A 19387-nucleotide genomic window follows, 5' to 3' on the forward strand; every position below is an offset into this window, starting at 1 on the left:
TTTTGTGCTGCTTTTTTGGGTGATTTTGGGCCGTTTCTGGGCTGTTTTTTGAGGTTTTTTTGGGATTTTTTTGGGTGGATTTTGGGGTTTTTGGGGCTGGATTTTGTGCTGGATTTTTGGGGTGAATTTAGGATATTTTGGGGTTTTTTGAGATGATTTTTGGGCTGGTTTTGTGCTGCTTTTTTGGGTGATTTTGGGCCGTTTCTGGGCTGGTTTTTGAGGTTTTTTTGGGATTTTTTTGGGTGGATTTTGGGGTTTTTGGGGCTGGATTTTGTGCTGGATTTTTGGGGTAATTTCAGGATATTTTGGGATATTTTAGGATGGATTTTGGGCTTTTTTAGGATGGATTTTGGTGGTTTTTGGGGTGGATTTTGGGGTGATTTTGGTTTTTTTTGGGGCTGTGTGAGGTCAGGAGTTCTGGGTGATTTTGGGCTGAATTTTGGGGTGAATTTAGGATATTTTGGGGTGATTTCTCACCTCTTTGAAGGGCAGTTTCCCAGTCAGGGCCAGCCCCAGCATCACCATCCGAGCCACCCAGAAGAACAAAATGTCGTGGCCGGTCTCCAGCAGGGAGCCGGGGTAGAAACGCTCCAGGTCGGGGGTCTGGGGGGTCAAAAACGGCTCAGGGACCCCCAAAAATGAGTCAGGGACCCCCAAAAATGAGTCAGGGACCCCAAAAATGAGTCAGGGACCCCCAAAAATACCCTGGGACCCCGAAAAAATCCCCAAAAAACCTCCCAGGGACCCCCAAAAAATCCTCAAAAAACACTCAGGGACCCCCAAAATGAGACAGGGACCCCAAAAATGAGTCAGGGACCCCCAAAATGAGTCAGGGACCCCCAAAAATGGGTCAGGGACCCCCAAAAATGAGTCAGGGACCCCAAAAATGAGACAGGGACCCCCAAAAATGGGTCAGGGACCCCCAAAAATGAGACAGGGACCCCAAAAATGGGTCAGGGACCCCAAAAACGGGTCAGGGACCCCAAAAAATGAGTCAGGGACCCCCAAAAATGGGTCAGGGACCCCCAAAAATGAGACAGGGACCCCCAAAAATACCCAGGGACCCCCAAAAAATCCCCCCAGGGACCCCCAAAAATGGGTCAGGGACCCCAAAAAATGAGACAGGGACCCCCAAAAAATCCCCCCAGGGACCCAGAAAAACACCCAGGGACCCCCAAAAAAATCTTCAGGGACCCCCAAAAATGGGATCAGGGACCCCCAAAAATGAGTCAGGGACCTTAAAAATGGGTCAGGGACCCCCAAAAATGAGTCAGGGACCCCCAAAAAATGGGTCAGGGACCCCCAAAAATGAGTCAGGGACCCCAAAAATGGGTCAGGGACCCCCAAAAACACCCAGGGACCCCCAAAAAATCCCCCCAGGGACCCAGAAAAACACCCAGGGACCCCCCAAAAAAATCTTCAGGGACCTTAAAAATCCCCAGGGACCCCCAAAATGGGATCAGGGACCCCCAAAAATGAGACAGGGACCCCCAAAAATGAGTCAGGGACCCCAAAAATGGGTCAGGGACCCCAAAAATGGGTCAGGGACCCCCAAAAAATACCCAGGGACCCCCAAAAATGGGTCAGGGACCCCCAAAAAATCCCCCCAGGGACCCAGAAAAACACCCAGGGACCCCAAAAATGGGTCAGGGACCCCAAAAATGAGTCAGGGACCCCAAAAATGAGTCAGGGACCCCCAAAAATGAGACAGGGACCCCCAAAAATGGGTCAGGGACCCCCAAAAATGGGATCAGGGACCCTAAAAAATGAGACAGGATCCCAAAAATGGGTCAGGGACCCCCAAAAATGAGTCAGGGACCCCAAAAATGGGTCAGGGAGCCCCAAAAATGGGTCAGGGACCCCAAAAATGGGTCAGGGAGCCCCAAAAACACCCAGGGACCCCCAAAAAATCCCCCCAGGAACCTCATAAACCCCAGGGACCCCCCAAAATGAGACAGGGACCCCCAAAAAATCCCCCCAGGGACCCTAAAATCCTCAGGGACCTCCCCAGGGACCCCAAAAATGGGTCAGGGACCCCCAAAAATGAGACAAGGACCCCCAAAAAACTTCCAGTGACCCCAAAAAAACACCCAGGGACCCCAAAAAATGAGACAAGAACCCCAAATTCCCCCTAAGGGACCCCAAAAATGAGACAAGAGCCCCAAATTCCCCCCCAAGGACCCCAAAAATGAGACAAGGACCCCTCAAAAAATCCCCTGAGACCCCAAAAATCCCCCCAGGGACCCCAAAAATGAATCAGGGACCCCCCAAAATTGCCCAGGACCCCCCAAACCCCCCCCACCTGCTCGGGCCAGCCGAAGACGGAGAACGGGAAGAGGCCGGAGGAGAACCAGGTGTCCAGAACGTCCTCATCTGGGGGGACACCAGTTAAACCAGTTAAACCAGTAACCAGTGACCAGTAACACCAGTAACAACACCAGTGACACCAGTGAGTGACCAGGTGTCCAGAACGTCCTCATCTGAGGGAAACCAGTTAAACCAGTTAAACCAGTTAAACCAGTAACCACACCAGTAACAACACCAGTGACACCAGTAACCACACCAGTAACACCAGTGAAACCAGTAACCAGTGACCAGTGAGACCAGTGATACCAGTGAGTGACCAGGTGTCCAGAACGTCCTCATCTGAGGGAAACCAGTAACACCAGTTACACCAAACCAGTAACACCAGTAAACACACCAGTAACCACACCAGTAACACCAGTGAAACCAGTAACCAGTGACCAGGGACACCAGTGACATCAATAACCACAGCAGTGACACCAGTGAGTGACCAGGTGTCCAAAACATCCTCATCTGGGGGAAACCAGTTAAACCAGTTAAACCAGTTACACCAGTTAAACCAGTTACACCAAACCAGTAACACCAGTAACAACACCAGTGAAACCAGTGACACCAGTAACCAGGGACCAGTGACACCAGTAACCACACCAGTGACACCAGTGAGTGACCAGGTGTCCAGAACATCCTCATCTGGGGGGACAGGGACACCAGTTAAACCAGTAACCAGTGACCAGTAACACCAGTAACACCAGTAACAATACCAGTAACACCAGTGACATCATCAGTGAAACCAGTGACACCAGTAACAATACCAGTAACACCAGTAACAACACCAGTGAAACCAGTGACACCAGTAATCAGTGACCAGTGACACCAGTGACATCAATAACCACACCAGTGAGTGACCAGGTGTCCAGAACGTCCTCATCTGGGGGAAACCAGTTAAACCAGTTACACCAAACCAGTAACACCAGTAACAACACCAGTGAAACCAGTGAGACCAGTAACCAGTGACCAGTGACACCAGTGACATCAATAACCACACCAGTGACACCAGTGAGTGACCAGGTGTCCAGAACATCCTCATCTGGGGGGACACCAGTTAAACCAGTTACACCAAACCAGTTAAACCAGTAAACACACCAGTAACACCAGTGACATCATCAGTGACACCAGTAACCACACCAGTGACACCAGTGAGTGACCAGGTGTCCAAAACATCCTCATCTGGGGGGACAGGGACCAGTTAAACCAGTTAAACCAGTTAAACCAGTAACCACACCAATAATAACACCAGTAACACCAGTGACACCAGTAACCAGTGACCAGTAACACCAGTTACACCAGTAACCACACCAATAATAACACCAGTAACACCAGTGACACCAGTAACCAGTGACCAGTAACACCAGTAACACCAGTAACCACACCAGTGACACCAGTAACATCACCAGTGACACCAGTGAGTGACCAGGTGTCCAGAACGTCCTCATCTGGGGGGACAGGGACACCAGTTAAACCAGTTAAACCAGTTACACCAGTAACAACACCAGTAACAACACCAGTGACCCCAGTGAAACCAGTAACCAGTGACCAGTAACACCAGTGACCACACCAGTGACACCAGTGAGTGACCAGGTGTCCAGAACGTCCTCATCTGGGGGAAACCAGTTAAACCAGTTACACCAAACCAGTAACACCAGTAAACACACCAGTAACCACACCAGTAACACCAGTGAAACCAGTAACCAGTGACCAGTAACACCAGTAACACCAGTAACCACACCAGTAACACCAGTAACATCATCAGTGACACCAGTGAGTGACCAGGTGTCCAGAACGTCCTCATCTGGGGGAAACCAGTAACACCAGTTACACCAGTAACCAGTGACCAGTAACACCAGTAACACCAGTGACATCATCAGTGACACCAGTGAGACCAGTAACCAGTGACCAGTGACACCAGTGACACCAGTGACATCAATAACCACACCAGTGACACCAGTGAGTGACCAGGTGTCCAGAACGTCCTCGTCTGGGGGAAACCAGTTACACCAGTGACCACACCAGTTACACCAGTTAAACCAGTAACCACACCAGTAACCACACCAGTGACACCAGTAACACCAGTAACCAGTGACCAGTGACACCAGTAACCACACCAGTGACACCAGTGACACCAGTAACCGGTGACCAGTGACACCAGTTACACCAGTAACCAGTGACCAGTAACACCAGTAACCACACCAGTAACCACACCAGTGAAACCAGTGACACCAGTAATCAGTGACCAGTAACACCAGTGACACCAGTAACATCATCAGTGACACCAGTGACACCAGTAACCAGTGACCAGTGACACCAGTAACCACACCAGTGACACCAGTGAGTGACCAGGTGTCCAGAACGTCCTCATCTGGGGGAAACCAGTAACACCAGTTACACCAGTGACATCATCAGTGACACCAGTGACACCAGTAACCAGTGACCAGTGACACCAGTAACACCAGTGACATCATCAGTGACACCAGTGACATCAATAACCACACCAGTGACACCAGTAACCACACCAGTGAGCGACCAGGTGTCCAGAACGTCCTCATCTGGGGGAAACCAGTTAAACCAGTTAAACCAGTTAAACCAGTAACCAAACCAGTAACAACACCAGTGAGACCAGTGACACCAGTAACCAGTGACCAGGGACACCAGTGACATCATCAGTGACACCACTGAGTGACCAGGTGTCCAAAACGTCCTCATCTGGGGGGACAGGGACCAGTTAAACCAGTAACCACACCAGTAACACCAGTCACACCAGTAACATCATCAGTGACACCAGTAATCAGTGAGCAGGAACACCAGGGACACCAGTGACACCAGTAACCAGTGACCAGTGACACCAGTAACACCAGTAACCGGTGACCAGGGACACCAGTTACACCAGTAACACCAGTAACCACACCAGTAACACCAGTTACACCAGTGAGTGACCACCAGTGACCAGTAACACCAGTAACCACACCAGTGAGTGACCAGTGAGTGACTCCCAGTCCCTCCCAGTCCCTCCCAGTCCCTCCCAGTCCCTCCCAGTCCATCCCAGTCCCTCCCAGTCCCATCCCAGTCCCTCCCAGTTCCCTCCCAGTCCCTCCCAGTTCATCCCAGTCCTTCCCAGTCCCTCCCAGTTCATCCCAGTCCTTCCCAGTCCCTCCCAGTTCATCCCAGTCCTTCCCAGTCCCTCCCAGTTCATCCCAGTCCCTCCCAGTCCATCCCAGTCCCCTCCCAGTCCATCCCAGTCCCATCCCAGTCCCATCCCAGTCCCATCCCAGTCCCTCCCAGTCCCTCCCAGTCCCTCCCAGTCCCATCCCAGTTCCCTCCCAGTCCCTCCCAGTCCCTCCCAGTCCCATCCCAGTCCCCCCCAGTCCCTCCCAATCCCCTCCCAGTCTCTCCCAGTCCATCCCAGTCCATCCCAGTCCATCCCAGTCCCTCCCAGTTCCCTCCCAGTCCCTCCCAGTCCGTCCCAGTCCCTCCCAGTCCCCTCCCAGTCCCTCCCAGTTCCCTCCCAGTCCCTCCCAGTCCGTCCCAGTCCTATCCCAGTCCCTCCCAGTCCATCCCAGTCCCATCCCAGTCCCATCCCAGTCCATCCCAGTCCATCCCAGTCCATCCCAGTCCCTCCCAGTCCCTCCCAGTTCCCTCCCAGTCCCTCCCAGTCCCTCCCAGTCCCCCCAGTCCCCTCCCAGTCCATCCCAGTCCCATCCCAGTCCCTCCCAGTTCCCTCCCAGTCCCTCCCAGTCCGTCCCAGTCCTATCCCAGTCCCTCCCAGTCCCTCCCAGTCCTATCCCAGTCCCTCCCAGTCCATCCCAGTCCCATCCCAATCCCCTCCCAGTCCATCCCAGTCCCTCCCAGTCCATCCCAGTCCCATCCCAGTCCCATCCCAGTCCATCCCAGTCCATCCCAGTCCATCCCAGTCCATCCCAGTCCCTCCCAGTTCCCTCCCAGTCCCTCCCAGTCCCTCCCAGTCCCCCCAGTCCCCTCCCAGTCCATCCCAGTCCCATCCCAGTCCCTCCCAGTTCCCTCCCAGTCCCTCCCAGTCCGTCCCAGTCCTATCCCAGTCCCTCCCAGTCCCTCCCAGTCCCATCCCAGTCCCATCCCAGTCCATCCCAGTCCCTCCCAGTCCCTCCCAGTCCCATCCCAGTCCATCCCAGTCCCTCCCAGTCCCACCCCAGTTCCCCCCCAATCCCCTCCCAGTGCCCACCAGTGCTCCCAGTTGCCCCAGTCCCACCTTGTCTCAGGCTGACCAGTTCAGGGCTGACCCCGAAGGTCGCGGCCGCTTTGGCCCGAGCCTCGTCCTGGGAGCGGCCGCTGACCCAGAACCGCTCGTCCTCATCCTGAAATTAAAAACAATCCCAAAAATCCCAAATGTGACCCCAAAAAATCCCAAATCTGACCCCAAATCTGACCCAGAACCGCTCGTCCTCATCCTGAAATTAAAAACAATCCCAAAAATCCCAAATGTGACCCCAAAAAATCCCAAATCTGACCCCAAATCTGACCCAGAACCGCTCGTCCTCATCCTGAAAATAAAAAAAAAAATCCAAAAATCCCAAATCTGACCCCAAAAAATCCCAAACCTGACCCAGAACCGCTCGTCCTCATCCTGAAAATAAAAAAAAAAATCCAAAAATCCCAAATCTGACCCCAAAAAATCCCAAACCTGACCCAGAACCGCTCGTCCTCATCCTGAAATTAAAAAATCCAAAATGTGACCCCAAAAATCCCAAATCTGACCCCAAAAAATCCTAAATCTGACCCAGAATCATTCATCACGTCCTGAAATTTAAAAAAAATCCCAAAATGTGACCCCCAAAAATCCTAAATGTCACCCAAAAATCCCAAACCTGACCCAGAACCGCTCGTCCTCATCCTGAAATTAAAAAAAAAATCCAAAAATCCCAAATCTGACCCCAAAAAATCCCAAAATGTGACCCCAAACCTGACCCAGAACCGCTCATCCTCATCCTGAAATTAAAAAAAAAATCCAAAAATCCCAAATCTGACCCCAAAAAATCCCAAAATGTGACCCCAAACCTGACCCAGAACCGCTCATCCTCATCCTGAAATTAAAAACAATCCAAAAATCCCAAATCTGACCCCAAAAAATCCCAAATGTGACCCCAAAAAATCCAAAAAAATCCCAAAAGTGACCCCAGGTGTGACCCCAGGTGTGACCCCAGGTGTGACCCCAGGTGTGACCCCGATGTCCCCGCCCCCCTCACCTGTCCCGGGGTCACGGCGGGGTCGTCGATGGTGATGAAATAGGCGGGGATGCGATGGCCCCACCAGAGCTGGCGGGAGATGCACCAGTCCCTGCACAGGTGAGACACAGGTGAGACAGGTGAGACAGGTGAGACAGGTGAGACAGGTGAGGGTCACCTGTGTGACCAGGTGAGACTGGGACAGGTGAGACAGGTGAGACAGGTGAGACATGGACAGGTGAGACAGGTAAGACAGGTGAGGGTCACCTGTGTGACCAGGTGAGACTGGGACAGGTGAGACAGGGACAGGTGAGGGGTCACCTGTGTGACCAGGTGAGGGACAGGGACAGGTGAGACAGGTGAGACAGGTGAGACAGGGACAGGTGAGAGAGGGACAGGTGAGACAGAGACAGGGACAGGTGAGACAGGTGGGACAGGTGAGACAGGGATAGGTGAGACAGGTGGGATATGGACAGGTGAGACAGGGAGAGGGAGATGCACCAGTCCCTGCACAGGTGACACAGGTGAGACAGGTGAGATAGGGACAGGTGAGACAGGGACAGGTGAGACAGGTGAGGGTCACCTGTGTGACCAGGTGAGACTGGGACAGGGACAGGGACAGGTGAGACAGGTGAGATACAGGTGACACAGGGACAGGTGACACAGGGACAGGTGAGACAGGTGAGACAGGTGAGACAGGGACAGGGACAGGTGAGACAGGTGAGGGTCACCTGTGTGACCAGGTGAGACAAGGACAGGGACAGGGACAGGTGAGACAGGTGAGATACAGGTGACACAGGGACAGGTGAGACAGGTGAGGGTCACCTGTGTGACCAGGTGAGACAAGGACAGGGACAGGGACAGGTGAGACAGGTGAGACAGGACAGGTGAGACAGGTGAGACAGGTGGGACGGGTGAGACTGGGACAGGTGAGAAACAGGTGAGAGAGAGGTGAGACAGGTGAGGGACAGGTGAGGGAGGCCTCACCTGTGTGTCCAGGTGTGGGTGTGGTTCAGGTCAGTTTTTGGGGTCAGTTTTCAGGTCACTCACCTGATGTTCACCCAGGTGAACCAGGTGTGGTTTTTGGGTCAGTTTTTGGGGTTTCAGGGCAGTTTTTGGGGTTCCAGGTGTGGTTTTTGGGGTCACTCACCTGATGTTGTCCATCCAGGTGAACCAGGTGTGGGTTTTGGGATTTTGGGGCAGTTTTTGGGGTTCCAGGTGTGGTTTTTGGGGTCACTCACCTGATATTCTCCATCCAGGTGAACCAGGTGCAGTTTTTGGGATCAGTTTTTGGGGTTTCAGGGCAGTTTTTGGGGTTCCAGGTGTGGTTTTTGGGGTCACTCACCTGATGTTGTCCATCCAGGTGAACCAGGTGTGAACTTTAGGGTCAGTTTTTGGGTTCTCACCTGATATTCTCCATCCAGGTGAGCCAGGTGTGGTTTTTGGGTCAGTTTTTGGGGTTTCAGGGCAGTTTTTGGGGTTCCAGGTGTGGTTTTTGGGGTCCCTCACCTGATGTTGTCCATCCAGGTGAACCAGGTGTGAATTTTAGGGTCAGTTTTTGGGTTTTTGGGGTCACTCACCTGATATTCTCCATCCAGGTGAACCAGGTGTGAATTTTAGGGTCAGTTTTTGGGTTTTTTGGGTCTCTCACCTGATGTTGTCCATCCAGGTGAACCAGGTGTGGTTTTTGGGGCAGTTTTTGGGGTTTCAGGTGTGGTTTTTGGGTTCTCACCTGATGTTGTCCATCCAGGTGAACCAGGTGCAGTTTTTGGGGTCAGTTTTGGGTTTTTAGGATCAGTTTTTGGGGTTTCTCACCTGACATTGTCCATCCAGGTGAACCAGGTGCAGTTCTTGGGGCAGTTTTTGGGATTTTGGGGCAGTTTTTGGGGTCAGGTTTTGGATTCTCACCTGATATTCTCCATCCAGGTGAACCAGGTGTGGGTTTTGGGATTTTGGGGCAGTTTTTGGGGTTCCAGGTGTGGTTTTTGGGGTCCCTCACCTGATATTCCCCATCCAGGTGAGCCAGGTGTGAATTTTAGGGTCAGTTTTTGGGTTTTTGGGGTCACTCACCTGATGTTGTCCATCCAGGTGAACCAGGTGTGGGTTTTGGGATTTTGGGGCAGATTTTGGGATTTTGGGGCAGTTTTTGGGGTCAGGTTTTGGATTCTCACCTGATATTATCCATCCAGGTGAACCAGGTGTGGGTTTTGGGATTTTGGGGCAGTTTTTGGGGTTCCAGGTGTGGTTTTTGGGGTCACTCACCTGATATTCTCCATCCAGGTGAACCAGGTGTGAATTTTAGGGTCAGTTTTTGGGTTTTTGGGTTCTCACCTGATATTCTCCATCCAGGTGAACCAGGTGTGAATTTTAGGGTCAGTTTTTGGGTTTTTGGGGTCACTCACCTGATGTTGTCCATCCAGGTGAACCAGGTGTGGGTTTTGGGATTTCAGGGCAGTTTTTGGGGTTCCAGGTGTGGTTTTTGGGGTCACTCACCTGATATTCTCCATCCAGGTGAACCAGGTGTGAATTTTAGGGTCAGTTTTTGGGGTTTTTTGGGTCTCTCACCTGATATTCTCCATCCAGGTGAACCAGGTGTGGTTTTTGGGTCAGTTTTTGGGGTTTCAGGGCAGTTTTTGGGGTTCCAGGTGTGGTTTTTGGGGTCCCTCACCTGATGTTGTCCATCCAGGTGAACCAGGTGTGAATTTTAGGGTCAGTTTTTGGGTTTTTTGGGTCACTCACCTGATGTTGTCCATCCAGGTGAACCAGGTGTGGTTTTTGGGTTCTCACCTGATATTCTCCATCCAGGTGAACCAGGTGCAGTTTTTGGGATCAGTTTTTGGGGTTTCAGGGCAGTTTTTGGGGTTCCAGGTGTGGTTTTTGGGGTCCCTCACCTGATGTTGTCCATCCAGGTGAACCAGGTGTGAATTTTAGGGTCAGTTTTTGGATTTTGGGGTCCCTCACCTGATATTCTCCATCCAGGTGAACCAGGTGTGAACTTTAGGGTCAGTTTTTGGGTTTTTGGGGTCACTCACCTGATATTCTCCATCCAGGTGAACCAGGTGTGAATTTTAGGGTCAGTTTTTGGGTTTTGGGGTCCCTCACCTGATATTCTCCATCCAGGTGAACCAGGTGTGAACTTTAGGGTCAGTTTTTGGGTTTTTGGGGTCACTCACCTGATATTCTCCATCCAGGTGAACCAGGTGTGAATTTTAGGGTCAGTTTTTGGGGTTTCAGGGCAGTTTTTGGGGTTTCAGGTGTGGTTTTTTGGGTCTCTCACCTGATATTCTCCATCCAGGTGAACCAGGTGTGAATTTTAGGGTCAGTTTTTGGGGTTTTGGGGTCCCTCACCTGATGTTGTCCATCCAGGTGAACCAGGTGCAGTTTTTGGGATCAGTTTTTGGGGTCTCTCACCTGATGTTGTCCATCCAGGTGAACCAGGTGCGCGCGTGCGTCGCCGGGTGCAGCTTCAGGTCCCCCCTGCGCACGGCGGCCGCGGCGGCTTCGGCCAAACCCTGGCAGCGCACGAACCACTGGGGCACGGCCCGGGGCTCCAGGACGTCCTTGGAGCGGCTGGGAGGGGAAAACACACCTGAGACACACCTGAGACACACCTGAGACACACCTGAGACACACCTGAGATACACCTGAGATACACCTGAGTTACACCTGGGATACACCTGAGCTACACCTGTCACACCTGTGATACACCTGAGTTAGGGTGGGCACGGCCCGGGGCTCCAGGACGTCCTTGGAGCGACTGGGGAGGGGAAAACACACCTGAGATACACCTGAGATACACCTGGGATACACCTGAGTTACCTGGGATACACCTGAGTTACACCTGTCACACCTGGGATACACCTGAGACACACCTGAGTTACCTGGGATACACCTGAGTTACACCTGTCACACCTGGGATACACCTGAGACACACCTGAGTTACCTGTGACACACCAGAGTTACACCTGTCACACCTGGGATACACCTGAGTTAGGGTGGGGCACGGCCCGCGGCTCCAGGACGTCCTTGGAGCGGCTGGAGAGGGAGAAACACACCTGAGACACACCTGAGACACACCTGAGATACACCTGGGATACACCTGAGTTACACCTGAGATACACCTGAGACACACCTGAGATACACCTGAGATACACCTGAGTTACCTGGGATACACCTGAGTTACACCTGTCACACCTGGGATACACCTGAGTTACACCTGTCACACCTGAGTTACACCTGAGTTACACCTGTCACACCTGGGATACACCTGAGTTAGGGTGGGGCACGGCCCGGGGCTCCAGGACGTCCTTGGAGCGGCTGGGGGGGGAAAACACACCTGAGACACACCTGAGATACACCTGAGATACACCTGAGACACACCTGGGTTACACCTGAGTTACACCTGAGTTACACCTGAGTTACACCTGTCACACCTGAGATACACCTGAGATACACCTGGGATACACCTGGGATACACCTGAGTTACACCTGTCACACCTGGGATACACCTGAGTTAGGGTGGGGCACGGCCCGGGGCTCCAGGACGTCCTTGGAGTGGTTGGGGAGGGGAGAATATACCTGAGACACACCTGAGATACACCTGGGATACACCTGAGATACACCTGGGACACACCTGAGTTACACCTGAGTTACACCTGAGTTACACCTGAGTTACCTGGGATACACCTGAGTTACACCAGTCACACCTGAGTTACACCTGTCACACCTGAGATACACCTGAGTTAGGGTGGGGCACGGCCCGGGGCTCCAGGACGTCCTTGGAGCGGCTGGGGAGGGGAGAATATACCTGAGACACACCTGAGACACACCTGAGTTACCTGGGATACACCTGAGTTACACCTGAGATACACCTGTGATACACCTGAGTTAGGGTGGGGCACGGCCCGGGGCTCCAGGACGTCCTTGGAGCGGCTGGAGAGGGGAAAACACACCTGAGACACACCTGAGACACACCTGAGATACACCTGGGATACACCTGAGTTACACCTGTCACACCTGAGTTACACCTGAGTTACACCTGAGTTACCTGGGATACACCTGAGTTAGGGCGGGGCACGGCCCGGGGCTCCAGGACGTCCTTGGAGCGGCTGGGGAGGGGAAAACACACCTGAGACACACCTGGGTTACACCTGAGACACACCTGAGTTACACCTGTCACACCTGAGATACACCTGTCACACCTGGGATACACCTGTGATACACCTGAGTTACACCTGAGTTACCTGGGATACACCTGGGATACATCTGAGATACACCTGAGATACACCTGGGTTACACCTGAGTCACACATACACTTGTCTCACCTGTCTCACCTGTGCACACCTGTCTCACCTGCAGATGGGCACCACCATGGGGTTCTGTGTCACACACACACCTGTGTCACACACACACCTGTATCACACCTGTATCTCACCTGTCCCAGGTGTGCTCACCTGCAGATGGGCACCACCATGGGGTTCTCAGTCATACACACACCTGTCTCACCTGTCCCACACCTGTCCCAGGTGAGTCTCACCTGCAGATCGGCACCACCATGGGGTTCTCTGTGTCACACACACACCTGTATCACACCTGTCCCAGGTGTGTCACACCTGTATCACACCTGTCTCACCTGCAGATGGGCACCACCATGGGGTTCTGTGTCACACACACACCTGTCTCACCTGTCCCAGGTGTGCTCACCTGCAGATGGGCACCACCATGGGGTTCTGTGTCACACACACACCTGTCTCACCTGTCCCAGGTGTGCTCACCTGCAGATGGGCACCACCATGGGGTTCTCAGTCACACACACACCTGTGTCTCCTGTCTCACCTGTCCCAGGTGAGTCTCACCTGCAGATCGGCACCACCATGGGGTTCTGTGTCACACACACACCTGTGTCACCTGTCCCACCTGTGCACACCGGTCTCACCTGTCTCACACCTGTCCCTCACCTGCAGATGGGCACCACCATGGGGTTCTGTGTCACACACACCTGTGTCACACACACACCTGTGCACACCTGTCTCACCTGTGCACACCTGTCTCACCTGCAGATGGGCACCACCATGGGGTTCTGTGTCACACACACACCTGTCCCATCTCACCTGTCTCACACCTGTCTCACCTGCAGATTGGCACCACCATGGGGTTCTCAGTGTCACTCACACACCTGTGCACACCTGTCCCAGGTGTGTCTCACCTGTATCACACCTGTCCCTCACCTGCAGATGGGCACCACCATGGGGTTCTGTGTGTCACACACACCTGTGTCACACCTGTATCACACCTGTCTCACCTGTGTCACACCTGTCTCACACCTGTCTCACCTGCAGATGGGCACCACCATGGGGTTCTGTGTCACACACACACCTGTGTCACACCTGTCTCACCTGTCCCAGGTGTGCACACCTGTCCCTCACCTGCAGATCAGCACCACCATGGGGTTCTGTGTCACACACACACCTGTGTCACCTGTCACACCTGTCTCAGGTGTGCACACCTGTCTCACCTGCAGATCAGCACCACCATGGGGTTCTGTGTCACACACACACCTGTCTCACCTGTGTCACACCTGTATCACACCTGTCTCACCTGCAGATGGGCACCACCATGGGGTTCTGTGTCACACACACACCTGTCTCACCTGTCTCACCTGTCCCAGGTGTGCTCACCTGCAGATGGGCACCACCATGGGGTTCTGTGTCACACACACACCTGTCTCACCTGTCTCAGGTGTGCACACCTGTGTCACACCTGTCTCACCTGCAGATGGGCACCACCATGGGGTTCTGTGTCACACACACACCTGTGCACACCTGTGTCTCACCTGTCCCAGGTGTGTCACACCTGTATCACACACACCTGTCTCACCTGTCCCAGGTGTGTCTCACCTGCAGATCAGCACCACCATGGGGTTCTGTGTCACACACACAGCTGTGTCACCTGTCCCAGGTGTGTCACACCTGTCTCACCTGCAGATCAGCACCACCATGGGGTTCTCTGTGTCACACACACCTGTATCTCACCTGTCCCAGGTGTGCACACCTGTCCCTCACCTGCAGATGGGCACCACCATGGGGTTCTGTGTCACACACACACCTGTGTCACACACACACCTGTGTCACACCTGTCCCTCACCTGCAGATCGGCACCACCATGGGGTTCTCAGTCACACACACACCTGTGCACACCTGTGTCTCACCTGTCCCAGGTGTGTCACACCTGTATCACACACACCTGTCTCACCTGTCCCAGGTGTGCTCACCTGCAGATGGGCACCACCATGGGGTTCTGTGTCACACACACACCTGTCTCACCTGTGCACACCTGTATCTCACCTGTCCCAGGTGTGCACACCTGTATCTCACCTGCAGATGGGCACCACCATGGGGTTCTGTGTCACACACACACCTGTGTCACCTGTCTCAGGTGTGCACACCTGTCCCTCACCTGCAGATGGGCACCACCACGGGGTTCTGTGTCACACACACACCTGTCTCACCTGTCTCACCTGTCCCAGGTGTGCACACCTGTATCTCACCTGCAGATTGGCACCACCATGGGGTTCTCAGTGTCACACACACACCTGTATCACACCTGTCTCACCTGTCCCAGGTGTGCACACCTGTATCTCACCTGCAGATCGGCACCACCATGGGGTTCTCGGTGACGCCCCGGAACAGCCCCCGCGCCTTCAGCGTCTCCAGCAGCGCCGAGCGGGCCTGGAACCGCGGCATGCCCTGGGGAGAGTGACCACTGAGTGACCACTGAGTGACCACTGACCACTGAGTGACCACTGACCACTGAGTGACCACTGAGTGACCAGTGAGTGACACTGAGTGACACTGAGTGACCACTGAGTGATCAGAGTGACCACAGAGTGAGCCTGGAACCGCAGCATGCCCTGGGGACAGAGTGACCACTGAGTGACCAGAGTGACCACTGAGTGACCACTGACCACTGAGTGACCACTGAGTGACCACTGACCACTGAGTGACCAACTGACCACTGACCACTGAGTGACCACAGAGTGATCAGAGTGACCACAGAGCGAGCCTGGAACCGCGGCATGCCCTGGGGAGAGTGACCACTGAGTGACCACTGAGTGACCACTGAGTCACCACTGAGTGACCACTGAGTGACCCTGAGTGACCACAGTGATACACCCAGGTGTATCCCAGGCCTCCCCAGGTGTGTCCCCAGGTGCCCCCAGGTGTGTCCCCAGGTGTCCCCAGGTGTCCCCAGGTGCCCCCAGCTGCCCCCAGGTGTGCCCAGGTGATCCCCAGTTGATCCCCAGGTGCCCCCAGGTCTCCCCAGGTGTCACTCAGGTGTCCCAGGTGTCCCCAGGTGTCCCCAGGTGTCCCCAGGTGTGTCCCAGGTGTCCCCAGGTGTCCCCCAGGTGTGCCCAGGTGTCCCCAGGTGTCCCCAGGTGTCCCCAGCTGTCCCCAGGTGTGCTCAGGTGTCCCCAGCTGTCCCCAGCTGTCCCCAGGTGTGCCCCAGGTGTACTCAGGTGTGCCCAGGTGTCCCCAGGTGTGCCCAGGTGTGTCCCAGCTGTCCCCAGGTGTCCCCAGGTGTCCCCAGGTGTCCCAGCTGTCCCCAGGTGTCCCCAGCTGTCCCCAGGTGTGTCCCAGGTGTCCCCAGCTGTCCCCAGGTGTCCCCAGCTGTCCCCAGGTGTCCCCAGGTGTCCCAGGTGTCCCCAGGTGTCCCCAGGTGTCCCCAGGTGTGTCCCAGGTGTCCCCAGCTGTGTCCCAGGTGTCCCCAGGTGTCCCCAGGTGCCCCCAGCTGTCCCCAGGTGTCCCCAGCTGTCCCCAGGTGTCCCCAGGTGTGTCCCAGCTGTCCCCAGGTGTCCCCAGGTGTGTCTCAGGTGTCCCCAGCTGTCCCCAGGTGCCCCCAGGTGATCCCCAGGTGTCCCCAGGTGTCCCCAGGTGTGTCCCAGGTGTCCCCAGGTGTCACTCAGGTGTCCCCAGGTGTCCCCAGGTGTCCCCAGCTGTCCCCAGGTGTGTCTCAGGTATCCCCAGGTGTGCTCAGCTGTCCCCAGCTGTCCCCAGGTGTCCCCAGGTGTCCCCAGGTGTCCCCAGGTGTCCCCAGGTGTGTCTCAGGTGTCCCCAGGTGTCCCCAGGTGTGTCCCCAGGTGTCCCCAGGTGTCCCCAGGTGTCTCACCTGGAAGGGGGCGGGCACGTTGACCATGGTCCCGTCCTCGCCGATGACGCTGACCACGCCCAGCCCGTGGCGCTGCCCCACCTCGAAATCCGCGGCGTCGTGGGCGGGGGTGATCTTCACCGCACCTGGGGGGCGGGGCCAGCCATGGGACACGCCCACTGAGCGGCCACACCCACCAGAGAGACACGCCCACAAACGGCCACGCCCGGCCGGCCACACCCACAAAAGAGCCACGCCCACAAAACCGACACATCTGCCCGGCCACGCCCACCAGACACACACACCCATCTGGCCACACCCACCCAGGCCACACCCACAAAAATGCCACACCCACCCGGTCACACCCACAGAGACACGCCCCTAAATGACCACACCCCAAACTGCCACACCCACCCAGGCCACACCCACCGAGACCACACCCACAAAAATGCCACACCCACCCGGTCACACCCACCACAACAGCCACACCCACCCCAGGCCACACCCACATAACAGCCACGCCCACCTGGCCACACCCACAAATCGACCACACCCACCCAGGCCACACCCACAGAGACACGCCCCTAAATGACCACACCCAAAATTGTCACACCCACCCAGGCCACACCCACCCAGACCACACCCACAAAAATGCCACACCCACCCAGGCCACACCCACCACAACAGCCACACCCACCCAGGCCACACCCACACCCTGAAATGACCACACCCACCACGACAGCCACACCCACCCAGGCCACACCCACAAAAAGCCACACCCACCCAGGCCACACCCACAAAAATGCCACACCCACCCGGTCACACCCACAGAGACACGCCCCTAAATGACCACACCCAAAATTGTCACACCCACCCAGGCCACACCCACCGAGACCACACCCACAAAAATGCCACACCCACCCGGTCACACCCACAGAGACACGCCCCTAAATAACCACACCCAAAATTGTCACACCCACCCAGGCCACACCCACAAAAATGCCACACCCACCCAGGCCACACCCACACCCTGAAATGACCACAGCCACCACGACAGCCACACCCACCTGGCCACACCCACATAACAGCCACACCCACCTGGCCACACCCACAAATCGACCACACCCACCCAGGCCACACCCACAGAGACACACCCCTAAATGACCACACCCAGAACTGCCACACCCACCCAGGCCACACCCACAAAAATGCCACACCCACCCGGTCACACCCACCACAACCCAGGCCACACCCACCCAGGCCACACCCACACCCTGAAATGACCACACCCACCACAACAGCCACACCCACCCAAGCCACACCCACATAACAGCCACACCCACCTGGCCACACCCACAAATCGACCACACCCACCCAGGCCACACCCACAGAGACACACCCCTAAATGACCACACCCAGAACTGCCACACCCACCCAGGCCACACCCACAAAAATGCCACACCCACCCGGTCACACCCACCACAACAGCCACACCCACCCCAGCCACACCCACCCAGGCCACACCCACATAACAGCCACACCCACCCTGGCCACACCCACAAATCGACCACACCCACCCAGGCCACACCCACAGAGACACGCCCCTAAATGACCACACCCAGAACTGCCACACCCACCCAAGCCACACCCACCCAGGCCACACCCACAAAAATGCCGCACCCACCTAGGCCACACCCACAAAAATGCCACACCCACCCAGGCCACACCCACACCCTGAAATGACCACACCCACATAACAGCCACACCCACCTGGCCACACCCACAAATCGACCACACCCACCCAGGCCACACCCACAGAGACACGCCCCTAAATGACCACACCCAGAACTGCCACACCCACCCAGGCCACACCCACAAATCGACCACACCCACCAAAACAGCCACACCCACCCAAGCCACACCCACACTCCTAAACGACCACACCCATAAAACAGCCACACCTGGAGCCACCCCCCTAAATGACCACACCCAAGCAACCAACACCCACCAGGCCACGCCCCCTTTGCGGCCCCGCCCCTTTGCGGCCCCGCCCTCACCTGTGCCGAAGGCGGGGTCCACGAAGGCGTCGTGCAGCACGGGCAGGCGCCGCCCGGTCAGGGGGTGCAGCACGAACCGGCCCCGCAGGTGCTGGGGGGAGAGGGGGGCTCACCTGAGCCTGGCCACGCCCACTGAACACACCTGAGCGTGGCCACACCCACAGGGAACACCTGAGCATGGCTGAGCTCACCTGAGCATGGCCACACCCACAGGGAACACCTGAGCATGGCTGGGCTCACCTGAGCGTGACCACGCCCACCGAGCTCACCTGAGCGTGGCCACGCCCACAGGGAACACCTGAGCATGGTTGGGCTCACCTGAGCCTGGCCACGCCCACCGAGCTCACCTGAGCGTGGCCACGCCCACCGAGCTCACCTGAGCGTGGCCACGCCCACCGAGCTCACCTGAGCCTGGTCACGCCCACCCAGCACACCTGAGCATGGCTGGGCTCACCTGAGCATGGCCACGCCCACCGAGCTCACCTGAGCCTGGCCACGCCCACCCAGCACACCTGAGCATTGGCTGAGCTCACCTGAGCCTGGCCACGCCCACCGAGCACACCTGAGCATTGGCTGAGCTCACCTGAGCCTGGCCACGCCCACTGAGCTCACCTGAGCCTGGCCACGCCC

At 55.7% G+C, this 19387-nt stretch overlaps 1 protein-coding gene across 1 annotated transcript in view; it reads right to left on the reverse strand.

The window, feature by feature from the left end:
• LOC117009783 (valine--tRNA ligase-like) overlaps positions 1–19387 on the reverse strand; it is a gene marked incomplete at its 3' end in the record, with an annotated part of 76999 nt that overhangs the window by 23840 nt on the left and 33772 nt on the right. Inside the window, exons 15-22 of the mRNA XM_042780116.1 lie at positions 18758–18848; positions 16722–16846; positions 15198–15301; positions 10968–11126; positions 7578–7668; positions 6584–6689; positions 2303–2373; positions 478–603 (exon numbers count right to left, since the gene is read on the reverse strand). Of these exons, the coding sequence (XP_042636050.1) occupies positions 478–603; positions 2303–2373; positions 6584–6689; positions 7578–7668; positions 10968–11126; positions 15198–15301; positions 16722–16846; positions 18758–18848 (873 nt within the window). The remainder of the gene's footprint in view (positions 1–477; positions 604–2302; positions 2374–6583; positions 6690–7577; positions 7669–10967; positions 11127–15197; positions 15302–16721; positions 16847–18757; positions 18849–19387) is intronic.

Source organism: Catharus ustulatus, chromosome 36, assembly GCF_009819885.2.
Source record: "Catharus ustulatus isolate bCatUst1 chromosome 36, bCatUst1.pri.v2, whole genome shotgun sequence".
In the NCBI taxonomy this organism is placed as follows: Eukaryota; Metazoa; Chordata; class Aves; order Passeriformes; family Turdidae; genus Catharus; species Catharus ustulatus.